Source organism: Bactrocera neohumeralis, chromosome 6 (assembly GCF_024586455.1).
Source record: "Bactrocera neohumeralis isolate Rockhampton chromosome 6, APGP_CSIRO_Bneo_wtdbg2-racon-allhic-juicebox.fasta_v2, whole genome shotgun sequence".
Lineage (NCBI taxonomy): Eukaryota > Metazoa > Arthropoda > Insecta > Diptera > Tephritidae > Bactrocera > Bactrocera neohumeralis.
In genome coordinates this window covers 47345755-47373434 of record NC_065923.1, presented here as the reverse complement: position 1 = coordinate 47373434, position 27680 = coordinate 47345755, and the positions used below count along the sequence as shown (strand labels likewise).

Sequence of the window (27680 nt, the reverse complement as noted above, 5' to 3'; positions counted from 1 at the left end):
TTTTATAGACGTGTTGATCATCAGTTGATGTTTATGGCAGTCCTGGCCCTCCACTTCTAACTTCGATTGCACCATTACCGATAATACCCTCTTGAGGTGCATTTCCTTTAGCAGAAATATGCATAAAATAAAGCTAAAATGTTACCTAACCAACGGTTTGCCTCCAACGGAAAACGTTTTGCTAGTTTTTTCTAGCCACGTGGTTTCGATCTTTCATGAAGAGGTATATCTTGTTTTGGAGCGGTCAGTTTCTATGGAGATAGTAGCGTTGCCTTGAACAATAATTTACGACAAATTTCGTGAAAATATCTTAACAAATAAAGGAGTTTTCCATATAAGGATTTGATATTGATCCATCAGTGGTCCGATAACAGGTTTCGGTTGCTTTTTATAGAGAAAAGGAAAGGACTGTGCGAAAGTTTAGTTAGATATCTGAAAAATTGAAATAACAGTTCGCGAATATTAATCACTTTGAGTTTGTGCCTTTAACTTACTAGTTGCCTTGAGCCATCAGAGCTGAGGTTAAACAAGAAATACTCACGAGATAATCATGAGAAAAATTGGAAAAAGTTCACATAATCAAAAGATTTGTATGTTTGCGTGTGAAAAGCAGCAAGAAATAAAGTTTGTGGCGTAGATGAAATTAAAAAGAGAAAACAAAATCAGAGAAACAAAGAAAGAATATAAACGAACAAATGTCGCAAGTCAAGGTATCAAAGAGAAGTCAACAACACTAAGTAATTCGGAAATGCAGCAGTCGCTGAACTAAACGCCCGGTGGCAACACTGTGCAGTGCGCGTTATGCGATACTTAGAAGCGCTGGCAATGAACGAACATCAGCGATTGACAGTCAACCGCCATTAGACGACCTGAGATCTTGCTAATGATGAAGACATTAAGATATAAAACTATAAATAAATAAAAATGTACCAGAAAACCGGAAAGTATAGCAAAGCGGTGGAGTTAGTCGTTGACTAGTTCGGCAGCCAGTACACGAATGCGCGACGTATTGACTAAGAGCGGCGTCAAACTTAGTTTCTACGATGACAAAACGGTGAATGTGGTGGCTCGATATTTCAACATTTCTTTTTGTTATGCATAAGTGCTTGGGAAAATCGCTTAATCAGCATCGACCATTGACAGCACGAACAGCTGATCAACGCCGCTTCTGTTGATTTAAATTGTTGCAATGGATGCTGAAGATGTGCAGCAACATTAGAAGACGTGGGAAATTCAATAATAATTTCGACTGAAATCAAATTTATTTAAAATGAATGATTAATAGCGGATATAAGCATCCGCTTTTCAACAAAGACTTCCGCCAAATTAGATTTTAAACATGCTCATAGGGTTGCCATATTTCGGATTTACAGTAAAGTTGCTCTAACAAGGTCTAAGTTCGCGTGTTATTTGAAAATATTAAATTTTCCTCAACAATTTGAAATTCTACCATTTTTCGGTATAACAGAAGTCCTCTGAATCACTACACTAGTATTTTGTAGACAAAACACAACTCTGAATCACACCCTTTATGCCACCAACACTTACAAACGAGCGCGCACGCCATGTAATGAAGCTTGAAATGGATCGTTTGACCAAAACTGAAATTTATAATAATAACAGAGCGCGAAACCTTCACCGAATTTCGGTCTTATGGCAGTCGCGTCGGCGGCGGCAGCGGACGAAAATAGCGTTGTTGGTTGTGCATACACTTGGCCTAATTAAGTCCGCAAATATAATGTTAACCTGATATACACAGACACAAACGCTTTTTAATCATATTGTCCGCCATAAATTTCCGCACCTTGAAGCGCGCTGCCCGCTCACATTTCGGCTCACTATATAATGCACACCATTCGGGGTGACACATTTTGGGGTATTTAATTTGCGTTGTGTGCAGTTGGAAAAATGTTATATACATATGTATATGTCTGGATTTATGAACCTAAAAGTTTGTGCAAAAAATAGAAAATGCATATCTGATTCACAGATACGGTTTAAGTGGTAAAAATATATGAGCCACGTTAGAAGAATTTTTCTTGCATATAATATAATAATATTATATAATAAAATATAACATATATGTATAAAAAAGAAATAACTAATATACAACTTATTAACGATATTAATTTTTTCCGATGTTATCGACGTCATTTCTCCACCATTTCAACCTACTTCTGTGGGCAAAAAATGGTATGACTTTTTACAAGGTCTGTCGCAAAAGAAACAGAACTTTTTAAATATAACTGTTTCTGGTGGCGCCACCTATTGGTGGGTATATGAAATAAACAATCGATGTTATCGATCAAAAAGTGACAGCAGCTTTTGGTCATCGGTCGTAAAATGCATTTTGAACAAAGAGCAAATATTAAATTTTGTTTTAAACTTGGGGAAACGTTTACTGAAACATTTCAAATGATGAAAAAAGTTCATGGTGATCAGTGCCCATCCCGTAGTAATGTGCATGAGTGGTTTAAGCGATTCCAAGAAGGTCGTGAGGACCTCTGTGACGATCAGAAATCGGTCGTCTTCAGAAGTCAAAAATAAAGACAATGCTGAATTGTTTTTACGATTTCGAGGGCATTGTACACCGAGAGTTCGTCCCACCTGGCCAAACGATTAATGCTGTATTTTACCTTGGTGTTATGAAGCGTCTTTTGTCACGCATTCGTCGTGCTCGACCACAATACCGTGAGGCAGGGTACTGGCGCCTGTTATACGATAATGCGCCGTGTCATCGGTCGACGCTTGTCACTGATTTTTTGACAAAAAACTCCATATTAATCATTAATCACTCACCCTACTCACCTGATCTGGCACCCTGTGATTTTTACCTATTTGGAAAACTTCATTTGCCCATGAAAGGACACTGGTTTCAGGAGATTTCAGCTATCCAAAAGGGGACGACCGAATTCTCAAGCATTCCGAAAAATGACCTTAAACACTCATTTGAAATGCTAATTGACCGGGCTAAACGCTGTATCGAAGCGCAAGGAAACTACTTTGAATAAAAAAATATATCTTTTGAAAAATATAAATTTTTCGTTGTTTTTTTAACAGTCCTGTTTCTTTTGCGACAGACCTTGTATTTTAAATATCCCGCAAAAACCCATTTGTCGAAATATTTTTTTCTGTGCCAAATGTCACGTCAAAATAATCCCGTTAATGAAGTGTTTGCCTTGCCATTCGGCGATTTTTACGATGAGTGGAGTTATTCAACAAAGAAGTTCCAGTAAATTTTCTGTGCGGAATCCGTTTTCTGGTGCCGACACGATCGGAATGTTGGAAAAGGCCTTCGGTGATAATTGTTTGCCGAGAGCAAGTCTTTTTGATTGGTACAAATTATTGAAAGAGGGTCTCGTTGACGATGAACCACGTCCAGGACGGCCATCAACATCAACAGATGATCAACACGTCAATAAAATAAAAGAAAAACCAAAGCAGGTCAAAAATCAAGGCTATGTTGACAGTTTTCTTCGCCTATCGATGTGTGGTACGTTCGTATTCATTCCGACAGGCCAAACTGTCCACAAGGAGTACTATTTGAGTGTCATCGTCGTTTGAGCGAAGCTCTTCGTGAAAAGAGAACAGAATTTTTTTTTTTTTTGGTTTTTGCACCACGATAATGCAACGTCGCATACTGCGTTCATTCTGCTTGAGTTCCTTGCCACATTTTCAAACAATATCGTGTTGCAACCACCGTATTCGCCTGATTTACTTCCGTGTGGCATGTGGCATTAAATGTGAATCGCGCATTGAAGGCTTTTCCGGGAATTGACTTTAACAACTGTTTCGAGGATTCGAAAAAACGTAAGCACAAGTGCATTTGGGCCAAGTGGGATTTATTTGAATTGGACGACATAGAGTTTGAAGAATAAATTAAGATTTTTGAAATTATGAACATAGTCTTACTATTTTTTGCTCATGGCAGTATATTATAAAACCTCGTGACTGAAAAAGGCAACAAAAATATTTCGCAAACCCCTAACAGCTAATTGAATTGATGTATAGAAAACCTCATCAGATTTGGCTAAAAAAATTTAGTATTCAAGTGAAATTTATGTAAAGATTTTTTTGATTATTTTCTACTTAATCAAAATTTTGAAATATTTTTTGCGGTTTTTAATTTTCAATTTTGTATTTAGAAGATGTTTTATTTTACTTTTTATTCCTAATAGTATATAATTTTCCTTAAATCCCCCCAGTGAAATCCCAGCTTGTATTTATGAACATTTCTTACATATTTTGTTGTAATATTTTTTTGAACTTGTTCACTACTTTTCTAAAGCAATTCACATTGAAAACATAATTTGCTCAATTAAAGTGTGATTTGTTCGCTGGCCGAATATGCAGCTAACAAGCCGCCGAAGCAGCCAGCTAAATAAACACGATCCATCAGCGCGAAGCATTCAGCATGCATTCGTTAATTCGTTCAGTTGCGCGGCTGCGCAAGTTTTCAATGCCTTCAACCGAATCATCCATCATTAAATAGTTGAATGATTGAATAGGTGGATAGCTGGACGAATAGATGGATGAGTAGTTTGTTGACTGCTTCACTGAAAGAATGTGTGTTGTTGTTGTTACTACTTTCTTGCAAGCACACGCTATGCCGGTGTACAGTGGGTACCGACGCTGATGCTCATCAAGCGCACCATTGGCGCCGCGCATGCGCTTGCACTTGCAACGTGAGTAATGACGTATGTATGTATGTATATATATACATTTTATATACACGTACATATGTATAGATTCACATGCTTTGCATATTCATACTAGAAAATTTAATGGGCATAATTTGCATGTATTAGCGCTGATCGCATAGCCCAGGCACATAATTAAGACATTAATATATGTATGTATGGTTGAATTTTATTAAAGAAAAATATATTTTATTTAAATAAATTTAATTATATTCATTTGTATTTTCATAACTTTTCCTTTGCCGCAGCATTTAATTAATAATTTTCTCTTTTTCTTCACTTGCAGACGCTTGGCGAAGAGCTACCAGCCCAAAAAGCGGGAGGAGGAAGACAACGAGTAAGTATACCGTTCATGCGACTAACTTGTATTACTAACACATTTCTATATAAATAAATAAATAATTATTTTAATTTTTTTGCAACGTTTGAGTTGGTTTTGCTGCGCGCCTCATTTTGTTGCATGAAAATGCAATTAACAGCACAAGCAACAACTACAGTTGCGTGCAACACTCAACAAGCGTTTATTCGTCTCTTTTCTTCATTTTCGTTTTCTTAAAAAGCAACAGCTTTTAAATTGTTTGGACTCGCGCTATTAGACGCCACAATGTCATGCACCAGTTGCATTGGCTAACCGCTTACTAACCAGATTCCATCCATCGATTTTACTTGTGATTTGTTACTTTGCTGATAATAACGTCAATTCATATGTATTTGTAATGTTGTTTGTAAATATTGCACTTACTTTGTACTAAATTTTTGTTGTGAGAAAAATACGCACATGTTTGCACGCAGATTTAATTATCAAATAACTGCATTATTACGTAGGTTGCTATATATATATATTTCTGGCCTAATAATGTAAATAGGCATATTTATCAACGAAAATGTTTTTTTTTTATTTTTTTTTTTTTTTTTTTTTTATTTTTATTTTTTTTTTTTTTTTTTTTATTTTTTTTTTTTTTTTTTTTTTTTTTTTTTTTTTTTTTTTTTTTTTTTTTTTTTTTTTTATTTTTTTTTTTTTTTTTTTTTTGTCGATTGCTGTTTTGTTTCGGGCTCATACGCATATATCCATGATTCGTCACCTGTGACGATCTTATAAACGTCTTTTGAAGCACCGCGATCGTATTTTTTCAGCATTTCTTTACACCAATCCACACGAGCCTTTTTTTTGAGCGATTGTCAAATTGTGCGGGATCCAACGAGAACAAACCTTTTTTACGGCCAGGTGTTCATGCAATATCGAATGTATGCTGGTGGGAGAAATGCATAGGCATGCCTCTATCTGAAGGTATGTTACATGACGGTCTTGCATTATCAGTTCACGTACGGCATCGATGTTTTCTGGCACAACGGCTGTTTTTGGACGACCTTCACGGAATTCGTCTTTGAGCGAGCGTCGGCCACGATTGAATTCGTTGTACCAGTTTTTCACAGTGCTATAGGATGGTGCTTCATGGCCATACAAAGATTTTAGTTCATCGATGCACTCTTGTCGTGATAATCCACGTCGAAAGTTGTGAAAAATGATCGCACGAAAATGTTCACGAGTTAATTCCATTTTTTGGCCGAGATGAATTTTTTTATTCCCTGTAAATAAAACAATTCACGATTAAATGACAAAACGTTCTGAGTGATGTTATGCTAAAAAATGTCAAACTTTCCAATGGAAATGTCAGATTGCACCTGGCAACACTTAGTGTTGCCTTAGGCCAGAATATATATAGCAGCCCTCGTATACCCTAAACCCTATATAACTTATATTTATATGAACCCGTCATGCGCCCACTTGTGGTCGAATATTCGACTTCTTCTTTTGCAAATTATTGGCCGCCAGCCAAGTTGTGCGTACTTTCCATAAATTATATAAACGTATGAAAGGCATTTTATATTCGCAGTCACCTATACTTATACGTTTCGTTTCTTATAAATAAATTTAATTTTATGCAATATTATTTTCTGTTGCAAATTTTTACTTAATCCCCTGTGTATATATATGTATACATATGTGACCTGGTCTACTAAAAGGGAGCTAACGTGCGAAAACTAGTTTTCTGGAAAAAGCTGTTAAAAATAATCGTCAGTTTCTCGGTATCTCATTAATTGTTCTCCTTTTTTTTTTGACACCTAAGCCCCCTTTCCGTAGACCAGGTCACATATATATGCATATCTTTTTACGGATGTTCTCAAACGCCTCAATACACCCAAATAAAACTCCTTATTGACCGTCTGCCCTCCGGAACAAATTCATGATGCACCAAACCACGAATATCGAAAAAAACAATGAGCATCACCTTGATTTTTGAGCGGCTTTGGCATGGTTTTTTGGTTTCGGCTCGTTTTTTTTTTCTCTCATTCCGATGATTGCTGACTTGTTTGCATGTCAAACTCATAAACCCATGTCTCATCGGCAGTTATAATGCTTTCCATAAATGTGGGATCGGAATTCGCACGATCAAGCATGTCCAAAGAGATCTATTTACAGTATTCTGTTTGGAAAAAAAATAATATTTTTTTAATATTTCCATCAGTTGAAGAGTTCGTCCAGAACGAGGCATGCCTTCAACGATCACTTGACCGTTTTCAAAGGCTGTGTACCACGCATAGGCTTGTGTTTTTGATAAAACTGAATCAGTGTAAGCCTTTTCCATCATTCGAAGAGAGGACGACCTCGAAGATGGGCGTAATCGAACCACTGTCACACCAACAAAACGTTTTAAGGGGCTATACCAGTGTGACGCATGAAAAATTAGGCGATTTTCGTGAATTTTTTTAAAAGAAAATACTAGATAGAACGACTTTCATGGACGTAATAGGTATACAGGGATTAGCTATATTAAATTTTTTTTTTTTTACAAAAATATTGAAAAATAACGGGTTATGTGCTGTCGCCTCCCGAAAAAAACCATTAACTGCTGGCATGATTCCGGTCAAATTTGCTGAAACAAAAAAAATCAAAATTATAAGAACTTGAGTATATTTTCTATACAATGAAATACGACTGTTTGAAAAAAAAAAATTTTTTTTTTTTTGATAAAATCGTTTTTTTAATGTCAAATGATAACCATTCAAAAATATCGTAGGCCCCACTACCCAGTTTTAATAACGGTACTATTATGAAAGCAATTTTGAAAAATGTCTCGAGAAAAACGCGCGATATAATCATGTATACCAAATACGCGTTTAGAACGCTGCCGTTCAAAAACTATTCAAGATATTTGCCATCAAGATATTTTTGAATATATAAATATCGAAAAAGCAAAAAAAAAAAAAAAATTTTTTGAAATTGGACTGGTGCCCCTTAAATCTAAAACTTAAAATTGGACGATAACACCGCCCACTACCCATAACATAACGGTATTATTAGAGTTTTATTGAGGACGATGAGCGCGGCACCGCCCTCTCTTAGATAAAATCACATATCTCTGGACTCGCTCGACAGATTTCAAAAAAATCAGTATATAACATTCCTCTGACATTACTACATTTATTATCCAAATCGGACCAAAACTGTTCAAGCTCCTAGGTATCTGTAGTTGATTTTTTACCGAAAATATCGGTCAATGTGTGAGATATGTAATTGAAATTCATAGAGAGTCCTTTCCTGGCAATATTATAACTGTGTATCAAAAGTGGGCTGAATCAGGTTAATATTTCCCTGAGCCCCCATATACCTAAATGAAGATTTTCGAACTTCCGGTTGACTTTATACCGCATACATATATATCGGCCAATATGTGATTTATCTTCATAAAATTGAGAGAGTGTGTTTTTCCTATAACGGTGCATCTTTGCGCTTATAATGGGCCGAAACGGGTGAAAACTTGCCTAACTGTGCCCAAAAAATAAGGTGACATTGTATTTATTTTGAAAATTCTTTATTTATTCTTCCAAATCAATTTCATCCCCTTCAAAGTAATCCCCTCTTGATGCAATGCACTTATGCCAACGGATTTTCCAATCTTCGAAACACTGGTTTTAGTCACTTTCCGGGATGGCCTTCAGTTCCGTCTTCGCTGCGGCTTGAATCTCCTCTATCGTATAAAAACAGTGTCCCCGGAGCGGTCTTTTGAGCTTGGTGAACAGCCAGAAGTCGCACGGCGCCAGATCAGGTGAATACGGTGGTTGCGGAACGATATGGGTTGAGTTTTTGGCGAAATGATCACGAATTACGAGCGCAGTATGGGATGGTGCATTATCGTGGTGAAAAAACCAAGAATTGTCTCTCCACAATTCCGGCCTTTTTAGGCGGATAGCGTTACGCAAACGACGCATAACGTTCAAATAATATTCCTTGTTGACTGTTTGACCGGTTGGAAGGAATTCATAATGCACAACACCACGATAATCGAAGAAAACAGTCAACATGACCTTGATTTTTGAGCGACTTTGGCGCGATTTTTTTGGTCTCGGTTCTCTTTTGGCACGATATTCGCTCGATTGATCGGTTGTTTCGGGGTCGTAAGCAAAGATCCAAGTCTCATCGCCAGTTATAATGCGTTTCATGACACCCTGGTAGTCGGAAAGCATCGTTTCACACACTTCAACGCGACGCCTTTTTTCCAAAAAAATTCAATGTTTTCGGTACCAGTCGAGATTTGACGCGCTTGAGGCCTAAAACATCCTTCAAAATGGTATTGGCTGAGCCTTTCGATATGCCAACTTCATCAGCAAGGTCTCTAATTGTTAATCGACGGTTTTTCAACACCAAATCTTTGATTTGTTGAACGTGAGCTTCGTCGGTTGAGGTTGATGGTCGCCCTGAACGCTCTTCGTCTTCGACACGTTCACGGCCGGCTTGAAACTCACTATACCACTTGTAAGCATTTTTTTAGACATAGCCTCATCACCAAAGGCTTTCTGCACCATCCTCAACGTAGCCGCAGCAGAAAATTGATTCCGTAAACAAAATTTAATGCAATTTCTTTGCTCAACAAATTTCGACATCGCAAAAAACGAAAAACTCACTTTTAGCAGCTCACAAAACGACACGTACCACAAACACTAATGAATATTTTGACATAAATGTGACTGACAGTACTACCAACCTAAAAAAAAATAATTCTCCAAATCCTTCGACACGCGCAGTTTAAATTCAAATGTCACCTTATTTTTTGGGCACAATCTTTGCGTTAATCTTTGCAAGTTGCAAGAGTATTTGTTGCTAAATTTAATTTTGATGTTTATGCTTAATAATGTAATAAATGAATTTTATTTTTTTATTAAGTATTTCTTTGAAATAACTGTAAAAGCATTTTACGTTGTTTACAAATTTGAAAGAATTATTTTATTTTTCCCGCAACATTTTAGTTCACTGACCATTTACTTCAAGTTCTGATGGTTGTTGTTTTTGTAAACATCACTGGCCTTTCTTTGCGCCGAATTGGCTGCGAAAAAATATGCGCTTTTCATTTAAATATTTTCCATATTTCATGCGCCGCTCTTTTGCCCTCTTTATCATACATACAATGTACATACATATATACATTTACATACATATATATGTATGTACATATATCTATATGCACATTTGTTTATTCGCATGCTTGTTTGTGCGTGTGGCTCGCCTTTGACGCAATTAGCCGCCCAGCCGCTTGAGCGTGTGGGCGTACGCTACTCGAAGCATTCCACTTTTGTGCGGTTGTAAAATTTCATTAAAATTGTGAGAAATCACGCAAACACACATACGCAGCATATATTTGTATGTGCGCCTGCATTTTATGCGCATAAGCGTTTGTTTTCGTATTTTTAGCCAAACTACGCTCGTCAAAGTTGCGAAACTTGACAGCAATTAATCCATTTTTTCGCTTGTAAAACATCAAATTGAAGGTGTAATTAATTATTTTTTGTCGCTGATCTTGTTGTTGTTGGCATTTAAATGCTGCTGCTTAAATGCTTTGGCATGCAAAACGCTTTAAAAATGCCTACTCACTCACTTGTTCCGTTTCGCTGCTTCAATTGCATATGTGTTAGCATACTTCTCTCTCTCTATGTGTGTGTGTGTGTGTGCCTACATATGCAGCTATGTGTTCTTCAATATGCACTTGCCATTGCTGTACACTTGGCGCCACATCCAACGCCATGCCACACATTCATTGCCTTTTTAAAGGCCGCTGACGTCATGTTGCTCATACGCACCGGCGTCTTCCCTTCATTTTCCTATCTTACTTGTGTGTGTACGCACGCTTCTTCGTTGCTTTGCTGCTCATTTATGTAATGTTTATGCAATTCTTTGCGTTCTTCATGTGCCTCCATTTATGGTTGGCTTGTCACAATTTCGATTGACTTAATGCGCCATTCTCTGCCAGCGGCTTAAGCGTGACAAATTGCACATAATTTGCATGGAATTTGCACGTTGCGGCAACCACGATGATTTGTAGCGTCTTTTTGAGTGATTTGATTACATTTTTTCCTTAAACGGCTCTGGTGTAGAAATGATTTTGAGTAGTAATCGATTCTAGTTTAGGAAATGCAGGGTATAAACGTAGAGCGAAAAGGCTTAAGAACGATGTGCAACAGTTATTTATATAATTTTATGTGAATAAATAGCAGAAGCAGCGTTATAAATCGAAAATATAAAAATAATATCTTGCGACCACTGCGATAGTCGGCAGAAGCCAGCACGAGCCTTTAGATATATATTTATGCCTTTTTCCCCTATCATAAGGGCTGAATAGACCTAAGATAGCGGTGCAATCCTCGTATATTTATCAAATGACTTATTTGACAGTGATGTTGAAAAAAATTGTATTATCAAATGTAAAGCTTTTCAAAGTAAATACTGTGAGCTGAGCCTCAAAAGACATCAGAAATAAAAATATTTCAAGATGGAAAACTTCGCTAAGCAAATACACACACCTATCATATAAAATCACACTTTTAATATTTTTATCTCAGATTTCTAATGTAAATAGAGTTATTTAATGTTTTGTTCTCTTAACCCTTTAAAAACGATGTCTTAAGGCGGACTAAGTCAGTCTATAGGCGCCACAACATTACTGAGCATGTTTTTGAGTCTATAATTAATTGACATTTTGATACAAAGTGGCGCCTGTTGGACTCTAGGTCATCACATTTCAAGAAAAATGTCGAGCGATGATTGTTATTTGAATCTGAAAATTGATCTTAATCTACATAAGACTTGCTAGAAAAGAACGATTGTTTGTATTTTTGCAATTGATTTTCACAAAGGGGCTAACTTGTAAATTAAAAATTCAAGTGAGCCATGTATTAGCCTCTGAGTTTCTCAGTCACCCGATTTGAGAAACACGGTTTCGAGAAAAGGATCTTTAAAATGTTATGCGCTGAAGTTAACTGATCCGACGCACTACAACGGATTGGTTAAAGCATTTTTGAAAGGCGAAAACTTTGCTAAGCCAAGACTCGCACCCCTGACACTAAACACTATTCTGAACAAACCACAAAAATATAAGAACTTTATATTTGTCTTCACAGCCTGAGCAGGAATAGTTGCGACTATCTCTTAGAAATCATAGTTCGAGCAGAATTAGCACACCCTCGAGCCTTAATCGGAGATGAACTGATCCGACGGCCTACCGTGAATTGGATAGAGCATTTTTGAAAGCTGAAAACTTTGCTAAGCTGGGACACACACTCTTAACCACTTAACACTATGTTAAAAATTTTTGTGATACCACAAAATTTTGTTGTAATCAAGTTCAAATAGCTTCAAAATTAATTTAGATGCCCATTATTTCCCTTTATTTCATTTTTAAACCAAAATTAAGTAAAATTGTTTTCTGCTTCTGTCATACGACATATAATTTTGGAACATAAATAAATAATCTTCGGCCTTTACAATAAAAATTAATTTAAAAATTTTAATTTAAAAATTAAAAACTTAATTTTAATTGTGTTAATTAGTTAAAAAGCAAACTTGTTTATTCTTAAAATATCATAATCGGTGTCATTAATCCTTAAAAAGTTGATAAGATGAACAGCCAATCACCAGAAACCGAAAAAGAAGACACCAGGCTATCAAGATTTTGTCCAGAAATTGTTAATATCGGTCCACTCTAGCATATAGCTACCATAAAAACTGATCAATCCTAATCAAGTTCTTGAATGGAGACTCATTTAATTATGGATATGTATATTCTAGCTTCCGTGCAACCAAAGTCTATGTTTTTTCTTGCTTCTTTTATATTTGTTTCGTTACTAAGAATAAATAAATTATATTCCATATTACATACAGTTCCATAACTCGAAGGTCTCCATAACTCGAACTCTTGAATTGCCAATAAAAGTCAAATTTCATATAAATTTCCTTCCATAACTCGAAGTCTCGCTAAATTGTAGTTTTTTTTTGTGAATTATCGTGATTCGAGTTAGTGGAGTTCAACTGTATGTAGATATGTATTTATTTAAAGATTGCCTTTTAAATTGCCAGTGGCAATGCTGTTGTGCAAACTTACGTTCCACAATAAATGCTCTCGCGCTCTTTGTTTACACTCTCGCTGCTCACTGACATGCGCTTTGTTCCAGCCGTAAAAATTGAAAACATTATCCACACTCTCTGGCCTTTTTATGGCATACTCAACACACGCATAATGTGCGCGCATAAGTGACGAGTAGCGAGTAAATTTTCTCAAACAGCATACAGTGCTTTTCAAAAGTTTGACATGAGTTATTGCAATAGTAATATTTGAAGGCAGTCGAACTAGTACAGGGTTTTCCAATAAGAGTGATAAGACTTATTAAAAAAAACAAAAACACACTAATTGTTAAGGAAATTCAAAAGTTTTTCTTTTAATGTGAAATACAATCGGTTCAAATGGCCGCAACAACTTTGCAGGAACGAATTCGATGAACCCAATTTTCAAGTACTTTTTTCACTGAATCTGCTATTCATGTATTGACTTAATTAAAGCTTAAAGTCTGATTTATTGCTAAAAACCAATGACATCAAATTACACCACAAGCAGTTATCTAATGGTGTTAAATCACAACTTCCTGGAGGTCATTCAATGTCACAATTTCTTGAAAAAATCGATCTTCAAACTTTTCTCGCAATAATTCGGTTGTTGCACATACTGTGTTTCCTGTCTTGTTGGAACCGGATATTCTCAAGATCAACTTCTTCCAATTGCGGCCGTAAAAAGTTGGTTATCATCCATCTATACCGCTCTCCATTGACAGTGACCAGTGTCACCAGCTTCATTTTGAAAAAAGTATCGACCAAAAACCACACCAAACTGTCATTTTAGGTGAATGTAATCGTTGTTCATGAATAATTTGTGGATTTTCTTCGCACCAGAATCAACAGTTTTGTTTATTTACCGCACCACTCAGGGAGCAGATGATTTTCTTAAAAAAAATCGTTATTGCTATCAAATTGTTCCAAGGCAAATTCACGACGTTTACAGTAGTCCAATGGCTATACGGATGCAAGCCCAAATCCTCTCTCAAAATCCGCCAGTTTGTTGTTTGAGACAGTCCCAATTCTTGAGAACGCTCGAAATGTTTAACAATTCGACGAATAGCGAGCACAGTTGGGCGATTGTTTGACCTAAAATTACGAAAATTATTCATTAAAACTTAGAAAAAAAAATTTCAATAAATCACTAGTTTCTGAGAAAACCGACTTTGAAGCGATGCTTCGGGAAAACACGATCAAATATTGAAGTAGCCGACCGGTCTAGTTTGAAATTCTATCTCCTGCGATTGCCTTAAGGGGGTGGTAAGGTTAATTCGAGCGAAAAAAAAACATATTTTCAATAATTTTTTTTAAAGATACAATCAATATTTATTTATTTGTATAATTATAGCATAATTATATGATATTTAAAGAATATTCTGTGAAAGTTTCATAGAAAAATATTAAAAAATGAGCCGGTGACAGAGAATCTTCGCAGACGTTCCAAAAAAAAATTGATTTGAACCGCATAACTCATGACTGGATCATCTGAAATTAAAAAAACCAAATTGATTTGATTAGTTGATAAGTATCCTGAGGTAACGCTGCCGAGTTTTTTATTTTTTAATGATTTTTCACCTTTTTCATCTTAATTGTACATTAATATAAAAAAAAAAATTAAAATACCTTACTACCCCCTTAAAACTCGGAAAATATTATAGGCATACCATAGCATTTCAAGAAAAAATAAAATAAAAATAATGATTTTATTTTTTGAAATTTTAAAGCCCACTTAGTAACCCTTAACACCAAATTATATATTTTCATAACTTAATTTTTATATCGATTTTCTTTATATTTATACATTTAATTTATAATTTTAATTTTTTTTTCTCCAACAGATTTTCATCCTGCCAAGCTTTTCGCAATGTGCTGAAAGAAATCAACGACTTAGCGGGCCAGCGCGAAGTAGTCGCCGAATCACTGGAGCAACGCATCGTGCAAGGCATACAAGTGCTCTCCAAAGCGTTACGAGATGAACGAAAGGTAAGCGTTATGCTACGAAAAATAATATTTTGAATAAAGGAATATAATTTTCAAACTTATGCATTCACAGCGATGTCTCAATGAAGGCACATCCCTACAACAGACCCTCACCGCACAGTTGGGCGCACTCGATCGTGCCAAACGCAACTACGAGAAGGCTTTCCGCGAGTCGGAAAAAGCCGTGGAGAATCACAAGAAAGCCGATATGGATCTGAATTTGAGTCGAGCCGAAGTGGAACGCTATAAGAATATAATGACAGCGAAAATACAACAATCGGACGATGCGAAAAACGAATATGCCAATCAACTGCAGAAGACAAACAATTTACAAAGGCAACACTACGGTGTCGCATTGCCAACGGTATGTCGTTAAATCGTTAAAGCATTTTCAAAAAAAATATAACCTAAAAACTAATTTACGTGCCACAGGTCTTCAATCGCCTACAGGAGCTGGATGAGAAGCGCACAGGCGGCATACGTGAATTCATCATTGGCACAGCAGAGGTCGAATCAGCGGTGGCGCCCATCATTGCACGGTGTATGGAGGGCATTGTCAAAGCGGGCGAGTCAATAAACGAAAAGGAAGACTCCTTCAAAGTCATAGAAAGGTTGTTTTGCTGTTGCCCTTAAAAATAAGCGTATATCGTAGAAATGGTTATCTAAATTCTTTTTTTCACGCTTTCAGATATCAATCGGGCTTCACACCACCAACCGACATACCTTTCGATGATTTGTCGAAACAGAATCCCGATTCACCGCTAGATTCCCGTGTGCTTTCAAACCATTTCACCGTCAAGGGCACCATTAGCAAAGGCGTTAAGAAGCGCACAGCGATCTTCAGCTTCTTCGGTAGCAATAAGGTAAGTGTGCGGCGTTGTATGCACACGTTACTCATTTTCGGAACACTTTTCCAATCTGAATGTTTAGAATGTGTTCAGCGTTTGACTAATTTTAATCGAAATCAATTGGCCTAGCAAATTTCTTGCAAAGACATGCCTCGCCAATAGCGTTAGTTTATTATTAGGGAGGTTCGAAGGTTTGTGGAAGGTAGCGTTTTTTTTTTTTTTTGCTGATATCTAAGTCATTGTAGGTTGAGTATATGTATATAATTTCTTATATCTAGACCAATGTGTGTAATCTGTCCTGTTTTTTTTTGTTGAATTTTGTCCTATAATTGTCTTGTTTTCATTTTTGAATGTGTTTTTGTTTTAAAATTTCGTTTAAATTAATGGCTCACATAAAGTTGGTCTATATACATATATTGTATATTATATGAAATTCTGAGTATGCGGAACTCTGCATTAAATATCCTAAATATGCCTCGAAGATTTCGTCTATGAGAGATTCGCATTTTGAACCAAAACGAGTATCTACTTGTTCTCTAGTAATTAGTTATAAATTTGATATAAGACATTTTATTTGAGAGGTTTTAATTATACCCTGAGCCTAGTAACCATATAAAAGTTTGCAACGATGTTTGAAACTTTCACGAAAACGACAGAGACCCTTAAAATTGATACATAAATATCGTCTGTCTGTATATAGTTTTGAAATATCGAGCTGAAATTTTGCACCCTCTTTTTTCTCACCGAGAAACTTCTCATTTGTCGAGATGGCCGATATCGGACCACTATAGCATATAGCTGCCATACAAACTTATTGATCAAAATCTATAACTTGTATGGACAACTATTTTATTTGAGGAGATGTCTGCACAAAATTTGCCATGGGTTAATGACTAAGGCCATAACGCATTCCACGAAGAAATTCGCTAGATCAGATAGCTATAGCATATAGTTGCCATACGAATTGAATGATCGGAATCAAGTACTTGTATGAACAACTTTTTCATTTGAAGAGATATCTGCACAAAATTTGGCATTTGTTATTGTCTAAGGGAATGATGTAATCTCCGAAGAAATCCTTAAGATAGAACCACTATAGCATAAAGCTGCCGTACAAACTGAACGATCGGAATCTATTACTTGTATGAACAACTTTTTCGTTTGACGAGATATCTTTACCAAATTTGGCATTAAACTGGCCGATACAAATCAAAATCAAGTTCTTGTAAGGAATTTTTGTATTTTTGAAGGGAATTGTAACTTCGGTTGCACGTTTTTCTTATTTTAGCCGTCTATTAGTCAGTTTTATACTCGGGGTATATAGGACTGTTCCCCCACCTAAACCTTAAGAAAGCTGATAACGCTGCTCAATATTAAAAACGTCCTCATCTCTCCTTAAATAGCTTTCGAGTACTTCTCAAACCATAGTTCTCTCATTTGTTCATTTATTTTCCAAAACTAAGGTCTTACTATTTTTTTTTTCCTTGAGGATAAAATTATAAAGTCAGAAAAAAAATTAAAATTTTTCAAAACCCACTTTATTTGACGAAAACGCGGAAAAACTATCGCCAAGTCATATTATATAATTTCCCTTTTAACTACATTTCTCACAGTTCATTTATTTCCACCCGCTTTTGGTAACGGATTTCATGTTTTTCTTGGTTTTATCCCATTTATCATTAGTTTTTTGTAAATACGCTTAAACTCTCCTCTCCTTTTTGTATTTCCATCTATTGTACTTTTAGTAATATTTTATGCACCTGACTTTTCTTCTTCTTTTTTCTTTTCTTTTTGCTTCACATATTTTTGGTTTCTCAACGCTTTGGTTGTTATGCTTTCCCATTACTTATGTATCTCATAATGTATTTATGTCTCTATTTCTTCCTTTTTTGTGTTGATTACCTATTGGATTACTGGGTATACTTTCGCGAATTTTCATATGTACACTACAACAACAAATAACGCAACTGAAAACTTGCGTCTAACTTGCAAATTAATTGGACAAATCATAAATGTGTGTTATCGTACGATTTGCGTTGCGAATACGAATGAATGTAAGTACCCGATGTGCGTAGGTACAGTGCGTTCATAATGTGTGCGTACGTGTTTAATGTAGTCTTGTACTTGTCACTAAACAAAGCTGCAATTTGAAAATGTGAGCTCGATCTGTTGTGGAAATACATTTTTTGTTAAAAAAATTAATTTTTTCAGTCAAAAAATTAAAAAAATTACATTTTTAATTATTTTTTCCAAAATTTTTTTTATAATATTTTTTTAAAAACATTATTATTATTTTTCTTTTAATCAAAAATGTGTTTTTAAATTTTTTTTGAATTTATAATTTTTTTTTTAATTGATAATTTTTTTTAATTTTTTTTAAATTTTTTTTTTAATTTTTTTAATTTTTTTTTTAATTTTTTTAATTTTTTTTTTAATTTTTTTTTAATTTTTTTTTAATTTTTTTAATTTTTTTTGATTTTTTTTAATTTATAAATTTTTTTTTGATTTTCAAATAAATAAATAATTTAATTGATATTAAATAAGTTGATTCACAATCAAAATCGACAACATATCGCGCTAAGCTTTCATCTGTATGCTTACTTTCTGTGCAGACTGTCATTTCACCTAACTTTGCAATGTTGCAACTGTCAAAAATCGTCCTTATCCCCATACTCATAAACAAATTTCAAAACACTTCCTTCATTTAATGTTTTTTGTTTGTAATAATTTGTTGTTTTTTGGTTGGACGGCGCTTTTTTAATATTTACGTGTTGTTTTTTAAACTGTTTGTTGTTTTTTTTACTGTTTGTTGTTGTTTTTGTTTAAGTTAAGTGCTGTAACTGAAATTTGTAAGACTGTTTTATAAAAAAATATATTGGAATTGTATTTTATAATATAATGTTATGAACGACTATGTTTTAGAAATTAAGATATTTCAGAGGCTTTGATCTATTATATAATTGGCTGTTTTAGAGCTTAAAGCTTCGCAATTAGACTAGAATTGGCTTTTTAATATTATTATTATTACTTTTTTTTATAGTTTTTCTTAAATCCAGAGAAAACAATTGTTTATAACCTCACAAAATATTTTATAAATTTTATAAAATACCAAATAAGTTTGCCTTACTTTTCAATGCATAAATTCTATTTCTTATTTATTCTTGATACATTAAGTTTGCCACGAAGTTTGTTGTCTCAGAAAGAAACTTTGGAGACCCTATAAAATATATAGGGTGCCGTGCCGAGCTGAGTTGATTTAGCTATGTCCGTCTGTCTGTATATGCTCGTACTAGTGCCTCAGTTTTTGAGTTATCGATCTGAAACCTTGCACACGTGCTTTGCTCTCCAAGAATTCGAATATAACCTATGACTGCCATCCAAACTGATCCACCAAAATCCAGACCTTGTATGGAAAACTTTTGTATTTGACGTGATATCTTCACGTATATCTAGCATGGAGTATTGCCCAAGGCAGTGCTACAGTTTCCGAAGAAACTGTTCAGATCGGACCACTATAACATATAGCTGCCATACAAATTGATCGATCAAAATCAAGTTCCTGTAAGAGATGTTATACTTGTGTAGGGTATTTTAGCTTCGGTGCAACCGTAGGTAACGTTTTTTCATGCCTCTTGTTTTAATAAAAAAAATTTTGGTGACAAAGTAAAAAATAAATTTACAAAATTATAATTCCAACTGGACCTAAAGTAACTAGTTTGTTTAGCAGTACTGATTGCAATTTATTTCAACCAAAAATTATTAAAAAAAAAAAAAATATGGTGACAACGTAAAAAAATAAGTTTACAAAATTATAATCCCAACTGGTCCTGCAGTAACTAGTTTGCATATGGTTGAATCAGTACTAGTTACAATTTAATATCAGGCATTTCAACCAAAATTAAAAAAGAAAATTATGGCGTACAAAGAAAAAAAAATAGATAATAAATTATAATACCAACTGGTCCTGCAGCTACTAGTTTGTTTCTGGTTGTATCAGTACTAGTTGCAATTTAATTTCAACCAATTAAAAATTGATAAAAGTCAGTTCAAATAGTAATTAAGGTATATGTTTTCTTCAATTACGAGTCCTTAGTATTAATGATAAAGCAAATATCACCTTCTAAACCTTTGATACAGTTTTTAGTACAGGCCTAGTTAATCTAAATCGCAATCAATTTATAATAATTAAATAAGCTATAAACAACATATTGCAATATAATATCTACCGTTATATTTTTTCTTTCCCCTCTCTCTTCTTCAACACACTTGTATTATTTTGACACTGTTGTCTTCTTCCATGAATGCGGCTTTATTTTATTTTTGTCAAAATGTTTCTTGCAAAACGTTTATATGTCTGTACAACTATGTATGCAACAAAAACAAAAAAAAACAACTTTTTTACTATGCAAAACCAAAATTAATATTTTCTTACTTTTTACTAAACACAAATTTTTGAATTTACACTCACTTTTGTATCAACTACAACAACATACACTACAAACAACAACAACTACAACAAAAAATAACCACCATAACACCACATTGCGTATCGAAACCACCACCGCCACACACACAACGTACGCTTACGAAAATTATTGAAAATTTGTTTGAAAAACAAAAACAAAAAATTCGAAACCGAAACAACCGAAAATATTAAACAAATGTAACAAAAACCAAATATATGCATAACAATGTGATACAATTTCAAAAAATTATCTGTCAATAGCCACAGAAGATTTATGAAGCCTGTATCACCATGAAGGTATGAATGATTTTACGCTGCTTTTTCTAACTACTGCCACTATTTGTACTCTAATTAACTAAATACTTAGCAATAATACTTCACTACCACTACTACTCTTAAGCGTGTTGAAATTTATTAATAAAAACTAATTTTGCAAAAAAATAGAAATAATTTTAACAAAAAACTAAAATCTTTAATTACAACTAAGTAACTGTTTTTGCTCTTAATGCCACAATCACGTTTGTTGTAATTTTATTAAACCACACTTAACACTTTTCAACACCTAACACACACACACACACATCTAAACTTACACTGTCACTAAAAAGCACGAAGTTTAACAAGGCCGAAAAGAAAAACTTATTTTTTCAGGCTTTTCACTATTCTTTTACACCCATTTCTTCCAATTTGCGTTTTATTTTCCATTTTTCTTTGCAAAACGCTTTATATACGAATTATAGACTCACGCACGCATTCTTAACACTATTTCTAGAAAAAAAGCACATATTTTTTTATATATTTTAATTCAAAATTTTTTTGAGCATAGCTGTAGGCGCAATTTGTTTTTAAAATAATTTTTGCACGTCTTTTTAGTCAAAAAATCTTTTTTGAAAAATAACTTAGAAGCAAAATTTTTTGAGTAAAAAAAATTACTGAATAAATAAATTTTTGTTGAAAAAATTATTTAAAGAAAAACGAATTTTAAAGAATTTTTTTTTGATAAAGTAGAAAGTTTTTTTTCAAATTTATTTTGTTCAATATCAGTTTTTTATGTTAAGTTCTGGAATGGAATGCTTTAGTTGTTTGTTGACTTTTAGAGAAATGGTTTTGAGATTTTTTTTTTCAAAAAAATTATTTTTGAGTTATAGACAATTAAAAAAAAAAATTAAACAAATCTGCAGCAAAAAAAAAAATGAATAAAAATAAAAAAATAATATTTAGATTTTTTTTAATTTCAGAGTTCAAATGTTTTTTTGAAGGAAACATTGTTCAAACTTAAGTTTTTAATAATTTTTATTTTTGCTATAATTTGTTTTTTTTTTTTCATTATTTATTTACAATCTCATACATTATCTGTAGGTGTAATTTTTTTAAATAATGTTTGTATGTGTTTAAGCAAAAATTTTTATTTTTGAAAAAAAATCTGAAACAAATTATTTATAAATAATTTCTGAATAAATAATATTTTGTTGGAAAAAATATTTAAAGAAAATTTTTTGAGTAAAGAAAAAAATTTTTTCTATTTTATTTTTTTTTTGTTTATAAGTTTTTTTTACTAACTTCTGTAATTTTTTTGTTGTTTTTTTATTTTTAGAGAAATAATTTTGAAATATTTTTGAAAAAAAAAATTTTTTTTAGTTAAAGTGAAACAAAAAGAAAATTATTGAAAAAAATTCAGAGCAAAATTTTTAGAATAATTTTTATAATTTCAGAGTAAAAATATGTGTGAAGAAAACATTGTGCAAATTTAGTCTTTTTTAATTTTTTTGTATAATTAATTTATTTTTTGTATAAGTTTTTTATGATTAATTTGTTTTTTTTTTTTATAAAAATATTAAATTCTTAAGAAATGAAAAAAATATGCACTAAAAAAATTTTAATTTTAGAATAAAATTTTTTGTGAAAAAAGCGTTTTTTATAATTATTTTTGTTTTTTGTATTCGTTTTTTATTTTTTTAAATTTTTTTAAATTTTTTTTAATTTTTTTTAAATATTTTTTAAATATTTTTTTAAAATATTTTTTTAAATATTTTTTTTAATAATATTTTTTTATTTTTTTATAGAATTTAGAGTAAAAGTTGTAGAGTACATTTTTTTTTTTGATTTCAGAGTAAAAAAATTGTTTTGAACAAAACATTGTTCTAATTTAAGTTTTTTTTATAATTTGTTTTTTTTTTAATAATTAATTTTTTTCATAATTTACTTCTGAAAAGGGTTTATGTATTTATTTTTTTTATTTTTAGAGAAATGGTTTTTAGTTATTTTTTTAAAATTTTTAAATATTGAAAATTCAAAAACATAAATTGTATTAAAACAATTATAGCATAAAAAAATTTCAAAGTAAAGACAATTTTTATATTTACCTGTATTTATACAATGTTATTTGTATCTCAAAATAATTTTGAAATTGTTTTATGTTGAGAGAAATGGTTGTAACTTATTTTTTCTATTTTTTTTGGTTTTTTGTTTTTGGTAGTTATATAGTAGAGAAATAAAATTGATAACAAAATTAGGTGAACATTTTTTTCAAAATTCGTAAAAAATATAAAATATATTTTACAGTATAAAAATGATTTTGAAGAAAATGTTCTTTAAATATTTTTTTTTTTTCAATTTTATTATTTATTTTTATGTATGTATGTACATACATATGTATGTATATTAACTTCTGGAGAAAGAATTTTTGAGCGTTCTTTCTCTTTATAGAAAAAGCGTTTGAATTGTTTTTATGAAAATATGCTTTTGATGTGTTTTTGTTTTTTTTTTTTTTTAATTAGACAGAACTAATGTTGGAGAAAACAATTTTTCGAAAAAAATTCGAAATTTTTTTTTCTTTAAACGTGTTTTCTTGAAATAATTTCACATTGTTTTTATTTATTAAACCAAAAACCAATGACCACCTCATACCAACATCATAACCAACACCACCGAATGATGTCCAAGAGAAGAGCCGTTTTTATTTATTTGTCTCGTTTCGTTTGTACACCATTGTTTAGTGTTCGTTCGTATTTTTCTCATGCTTTTTCTGTTTAAAACACCAGTTATATTGTATATTGTACCTATTAAAACGCCACTTACGCACTTATCACCTCGTTATGTGGCTGAAATAGCTATAGTATGTCTGTATGTACGCATTGCCCACCATTTTATCAACCCTATGTAATTTTTCTTTACCGTTCACCTTATTTCCTCCGCACATAGAACTCCCTAACGGCGGACGGCCAAAAGGAAGATTTCAGCGATTTACCACCGAGTCAACGGCGCAAGAAGCTACAAGCTAAAATTGCCGAACTGCAGCATAAACTCAATCAAGAGGTGGCCACACGTGATGGTCTCATGAAAATGAAGATGGTCTATGAGTCGAACTCATCGTTGGGCAATCCGATGACAGTCGAAGGACAGCTGAATGAGTCCGAGCACAAAATGGAAAAGTTACGCATGGATTTGAAGAAGTTCCAAGGCTATTTGGAGAGTGCGAATCAAATGCCGCTGGCCAGTAATAGTCCGCAAGCGAGTCGCATACTCATGCAGAATGGACACCGAACATCGAGGTGAGTGCCAAAAAATTTTCTATCTCTCTCTAGTACTTACATATATATATTTATATAAATATGTAACTTGCTTTGCAGACATTCCAATGGCAGTGCCGAAGATCACAACGATGATGGCGACGATCATGCCGATGACGGTGGCAGCTTAAGCAGGTCAGGTTCTGAGGATAATGTGGCGCAAATACAAAATGGGCATAATAATAACAATAACGGGTACACTCATAAGTCTATGTTGAAGAAAAAAAAATTAGCTTTAGATCATTTGCCAATTCACTTCATCCATGCTAATTTAATTAACCGTTTCATACCCTTTGTTTATTGGTTTCATTCGTTTTCACAACTTTCTTTGCCCATCCTCATTTCAATGTTTTGTATTTATTGCTACGCACACAGATATCCCCCGCCAAATGCGCGTTTACACATTTACCTCGTCTTATTTTATTCACTCATTTTTTTTATCGTATTGACTAAGATTTTATATATTTTTTCTAAATTTATTTTAATCATAATTGTTGTCCAGATTTTGGTTGTGGCCTATATTTTCCCACTAAATATTAAAACTATGCACTGTTGTTGTTGTATTAGCATTGAATTCTACACACATCGTGGAACTTCTATGTATACCCGGTTTTTAGAGTATTTGTGCCCAAAGTCAAAATGGCACACAAACTGGTATGAGTTCCGGTTATACTAACTAAATGGGCCCCAATTTCTTTGGAAGCAATCCATTGAAACGCTTTATTTAGATTAATTTTCGTGTAAACAATTTAAAAGGACAGGGTTGCACGTAATGTATTAAAAAATGTATTAAAAAATAATTAAAGTAACGCCGAAAATATTTGTTTTTGTTTTGTAATCCAGAAAATATTAATTAAAAAATAATAATTCTCAAAAATTTATCATGCCAAATAGCCAATAGAAAAGCTGAAAATAAATTCCCAAATACTGGAGTGGAAAAAATGTTAATACCAAAGACCCTATAGGAAAATAAAAAGATTTTTTATTCATGTTTATAATTAAAAAATAAAATTGTTTTTGAATTAACATTTTTTACTAGTGCATACTTCGTGCTCTACTAATCTGAACTAGAGTTCGCAGAAAATCAACACATTCAATACTCTAGAGCAGTGCTCGAGAAACTTGGGCTTTCATACTATTTGCACTTTATCAATTGTAATTTTGGATTAAAAATTAAATTTTCAAATTATTTAAATTAATTAAAATTTCAAATTATTTTTTTATTTTCAAATTTCTACCAACAAATTTTCAAATTAAATTAAATTTTTAATTATAGTTAAATTTTTAATTATAATTAAATTTTTAATTAAAATTAAATTTTGATTTCCAAATTATTTTCTAATTTTCCAATTATTAAAAATTTAATTTTCAAATTATTAAAATTAATTAAAATTTCAAATTATTTTTTAATTTTCAAATTATTACCAAAAAATTTTCAAATTAAATTAATTTTAAATTTTGATTTCCAGATTATTTTCTACTTTTCCAATTATTACAAATGAATGTGTTGAAATTAAATTTTTAATTATAGTTAAATTTTTAATTAAATCTAAATTTTGATTTCCAGATTATTTTCTAATTTTCCAATTATTAAAAATTTAATTTTCAAATTATTAAAATTAATTAAATTTCAAATTATTTTTTAATTTTCAAATTATTACCAAAAAATTTTCAAATTAAATTAATTTTAAATTTAATTCTAATTAAATTTTTAATTAAAATAAAATTTTTATTTCCAAATTATTTTCTAACTTTCCAATTATTAAAAATTTAATTTTCCAATTATTAAAATTAATTAAAATTACAAATTATTTTTTTAATTTTCAAATTATTACCAAAAAAATTTCAAATTAAATAAATAAAATATAATTTAAATTTTCAAATTTCAAATTAAATTAAAATTTTGATTCTGATTTGCATTTACATACATATATCCCAAAATTTTGGTCTAAAAATTTACAATTTAGCAAAATTAGAATTAAAATTTGTAAATATACTGTTTAAATCAAAATTTATTCAATGAAAAAAGTCACAACCCGGCTTCCGGTAATATTTTTGTAATTTTTCTTGATTTTGTACCTCGATTTTATGACTTGAGAAATGAAAAGAAATCTGATTAACAAAACTATGATTCTTGCCATTATAACAACAACTAAAATTAAGCCAAATCGGTACTGTAAAAACCATGCTAAAAATTAAAAATAAAATCATAAATTAATATACATATATATATATATTTCGTATATACTTGCTCATTATTTCATTATTATTTTCTTGAGATATAAGCAAAAATATTTCTAAGTCACTTTCCTTCATAACTTCCTGTAATTGTTATCACTTATACTCTATACTTATATATTATGAGCAAAATTTAAATTAAAAAGTCTTACTATTTTTGCCCACAGTATATTTTGTCAATGACCTTCCCCTCCGCATTATTGTATATGTCAATGTATGTTGTAACACCATTTTTCCATCAAATTTTTCACTCGTGTAATTATTCATTTCATTTTATTAAATTTTCGTGCTCAAAATAACCCGATTTGCCACATTTTCTAAAATTCGAAAATTCAAAAACATTATCAAATTAGTAACTAAGTTTAACCATAAGCATTCGTTTTAAATTGCAAACGAAATATTCGTTTCGTTGTGTTCTCTTTTATTTCATATCATTTTTTGGCACTTCATTGTTCGCTTGTTTGCTGCGTCAAATCAAAACCAATACACCATTACCAATCATACGAAATGCTACACAAATTTCCTCTTTTGCATGCGCGGCTACAAAATCAGCAGTTCGGCTAGTCCCGAAAGCGGTTTGGGTACGTCGCACACCTCACTGCCGGGTTCAGGACAGGGTAGTGCGAACGAGAACGCCATCGGCGAGGACGACTACGATGGAGCGGAGATCGAGGTGCTGCAGCCACTGGGCACGTGTCGAGCGCTCTACCCCTTCGAAGGTGAGCACCGTTATAAATAACTATGTAGCTTGCAATTTTATTAATTTGTTTCTATATTTGCTGCCCTTAGCGACCAGCGAAGGCAGCATACCGATGATTGAGGGCGAAGAACTGCAAGTCATTGAGATCGATCAGGGCGACGGTTGGACGCGCGTGCGCCGTGCCAACGCCGCGAACGGCTGGGATGAGGGATTTGTGCCGACTAGTTATATTGAATGTACACTGTATGCATAAGTCGTTTATATAATTGTTTAAAGATCAACTTTTTTTTTAATTAATTATTTTTTAATTATTAATACTTAATTAATTTGCCTTAATTTAAGTACGAAAAGAGTTGATTTAGTTAGTTTGTTATTACTTAATGTTGAAATTTGGCACTTTTAGTTTTGTGTTTTTCATTTTTAATTTTTATTTTTTGAAAATTTCCACTCCTTGAATTATTGGCGAGTTCTGATTTGCTGTTTCTAATGTATAAATATGCTCTGTGTAAAAAAAGTGACTTACTAACCGAACTTCCACATGCTCCAACAACAATCAAACAATCATAGTCCATACATACATTTGGTTGAGAGCATGGCATTCATTTATAAAAGCAACAAAGCTGTCGACGGCGCCGAGCCGAGCAGTTCCACAAGCAGCACACCGACTATTGACTATTTCGAGCAACAACACAGCAGTGTTGTCTAGCAAACTATGTAAATGTGTATGTGTCCCAAAACGTTTC

At 32.6% G+C, this 27680-nt stretch overlaps 1 protein-coding gene across 10 annotated transcripts in view; it reads left to right on the top strand.

Moving 5' to 3' along the window:
- The window catches only part of LOC126762574 (formin-binding protein 1-like), a 166169-nt gene extending 138701 nt beyond the window's left edge, over nucleotides 1-27468 (top strand). Inside the window, exons 4-13 of one of the 10 annotated variants that reach the window (XM_050479432.1) lie at nucleotides 4987-5037; nucleotides 14976-15120; nucleotides 15191-15481; nucleotides 15550-15728; nucleotides 15806-15980; nucleotides 20692-20727; nucleotides 23632-23981; nucleotides 24060-24134; nucleotides 26793-26956; nucleotides 27027-27468. In XM_050479432.1, the coding sequence (XP_050335389.1) occupies nucleotides 4987-5037; nucleotides 14976-15120; nucleotides 15191-15481; nucleotides 15550-15728; nucleotides 15806-15980; nucleotides 20692-20727; nucleotides 23632-23981; nucleotides 24060-24134; nucleotides 26793-26956; nucleotides 27027-27190 (1630 nt within the window). In that variant the 3' untranslated portion in view covers nucleotides 27191-27468. Of the gene's footprint in view, nucleotides 1-4986; nucleotides 5038-14975; nucleotides 15121-15190; nucleotides 15482-15549; nucleotides 15729-15805; nucleotides 15981-20691; nucleotides 20728-23631; nucleotides 23982-24059; nucleotides 24195-26789; nucleotides 26957-27026 lie in introns of all 10 variants that reach the window. The other 9 variants (XM_050479431.1, XM_050479428.1, XM_050479427.1 and 6 more) reach the window with 9 other exon arrangements.
- Nucleotides 27469-27680: the final 212 nt, after the last annotated feature.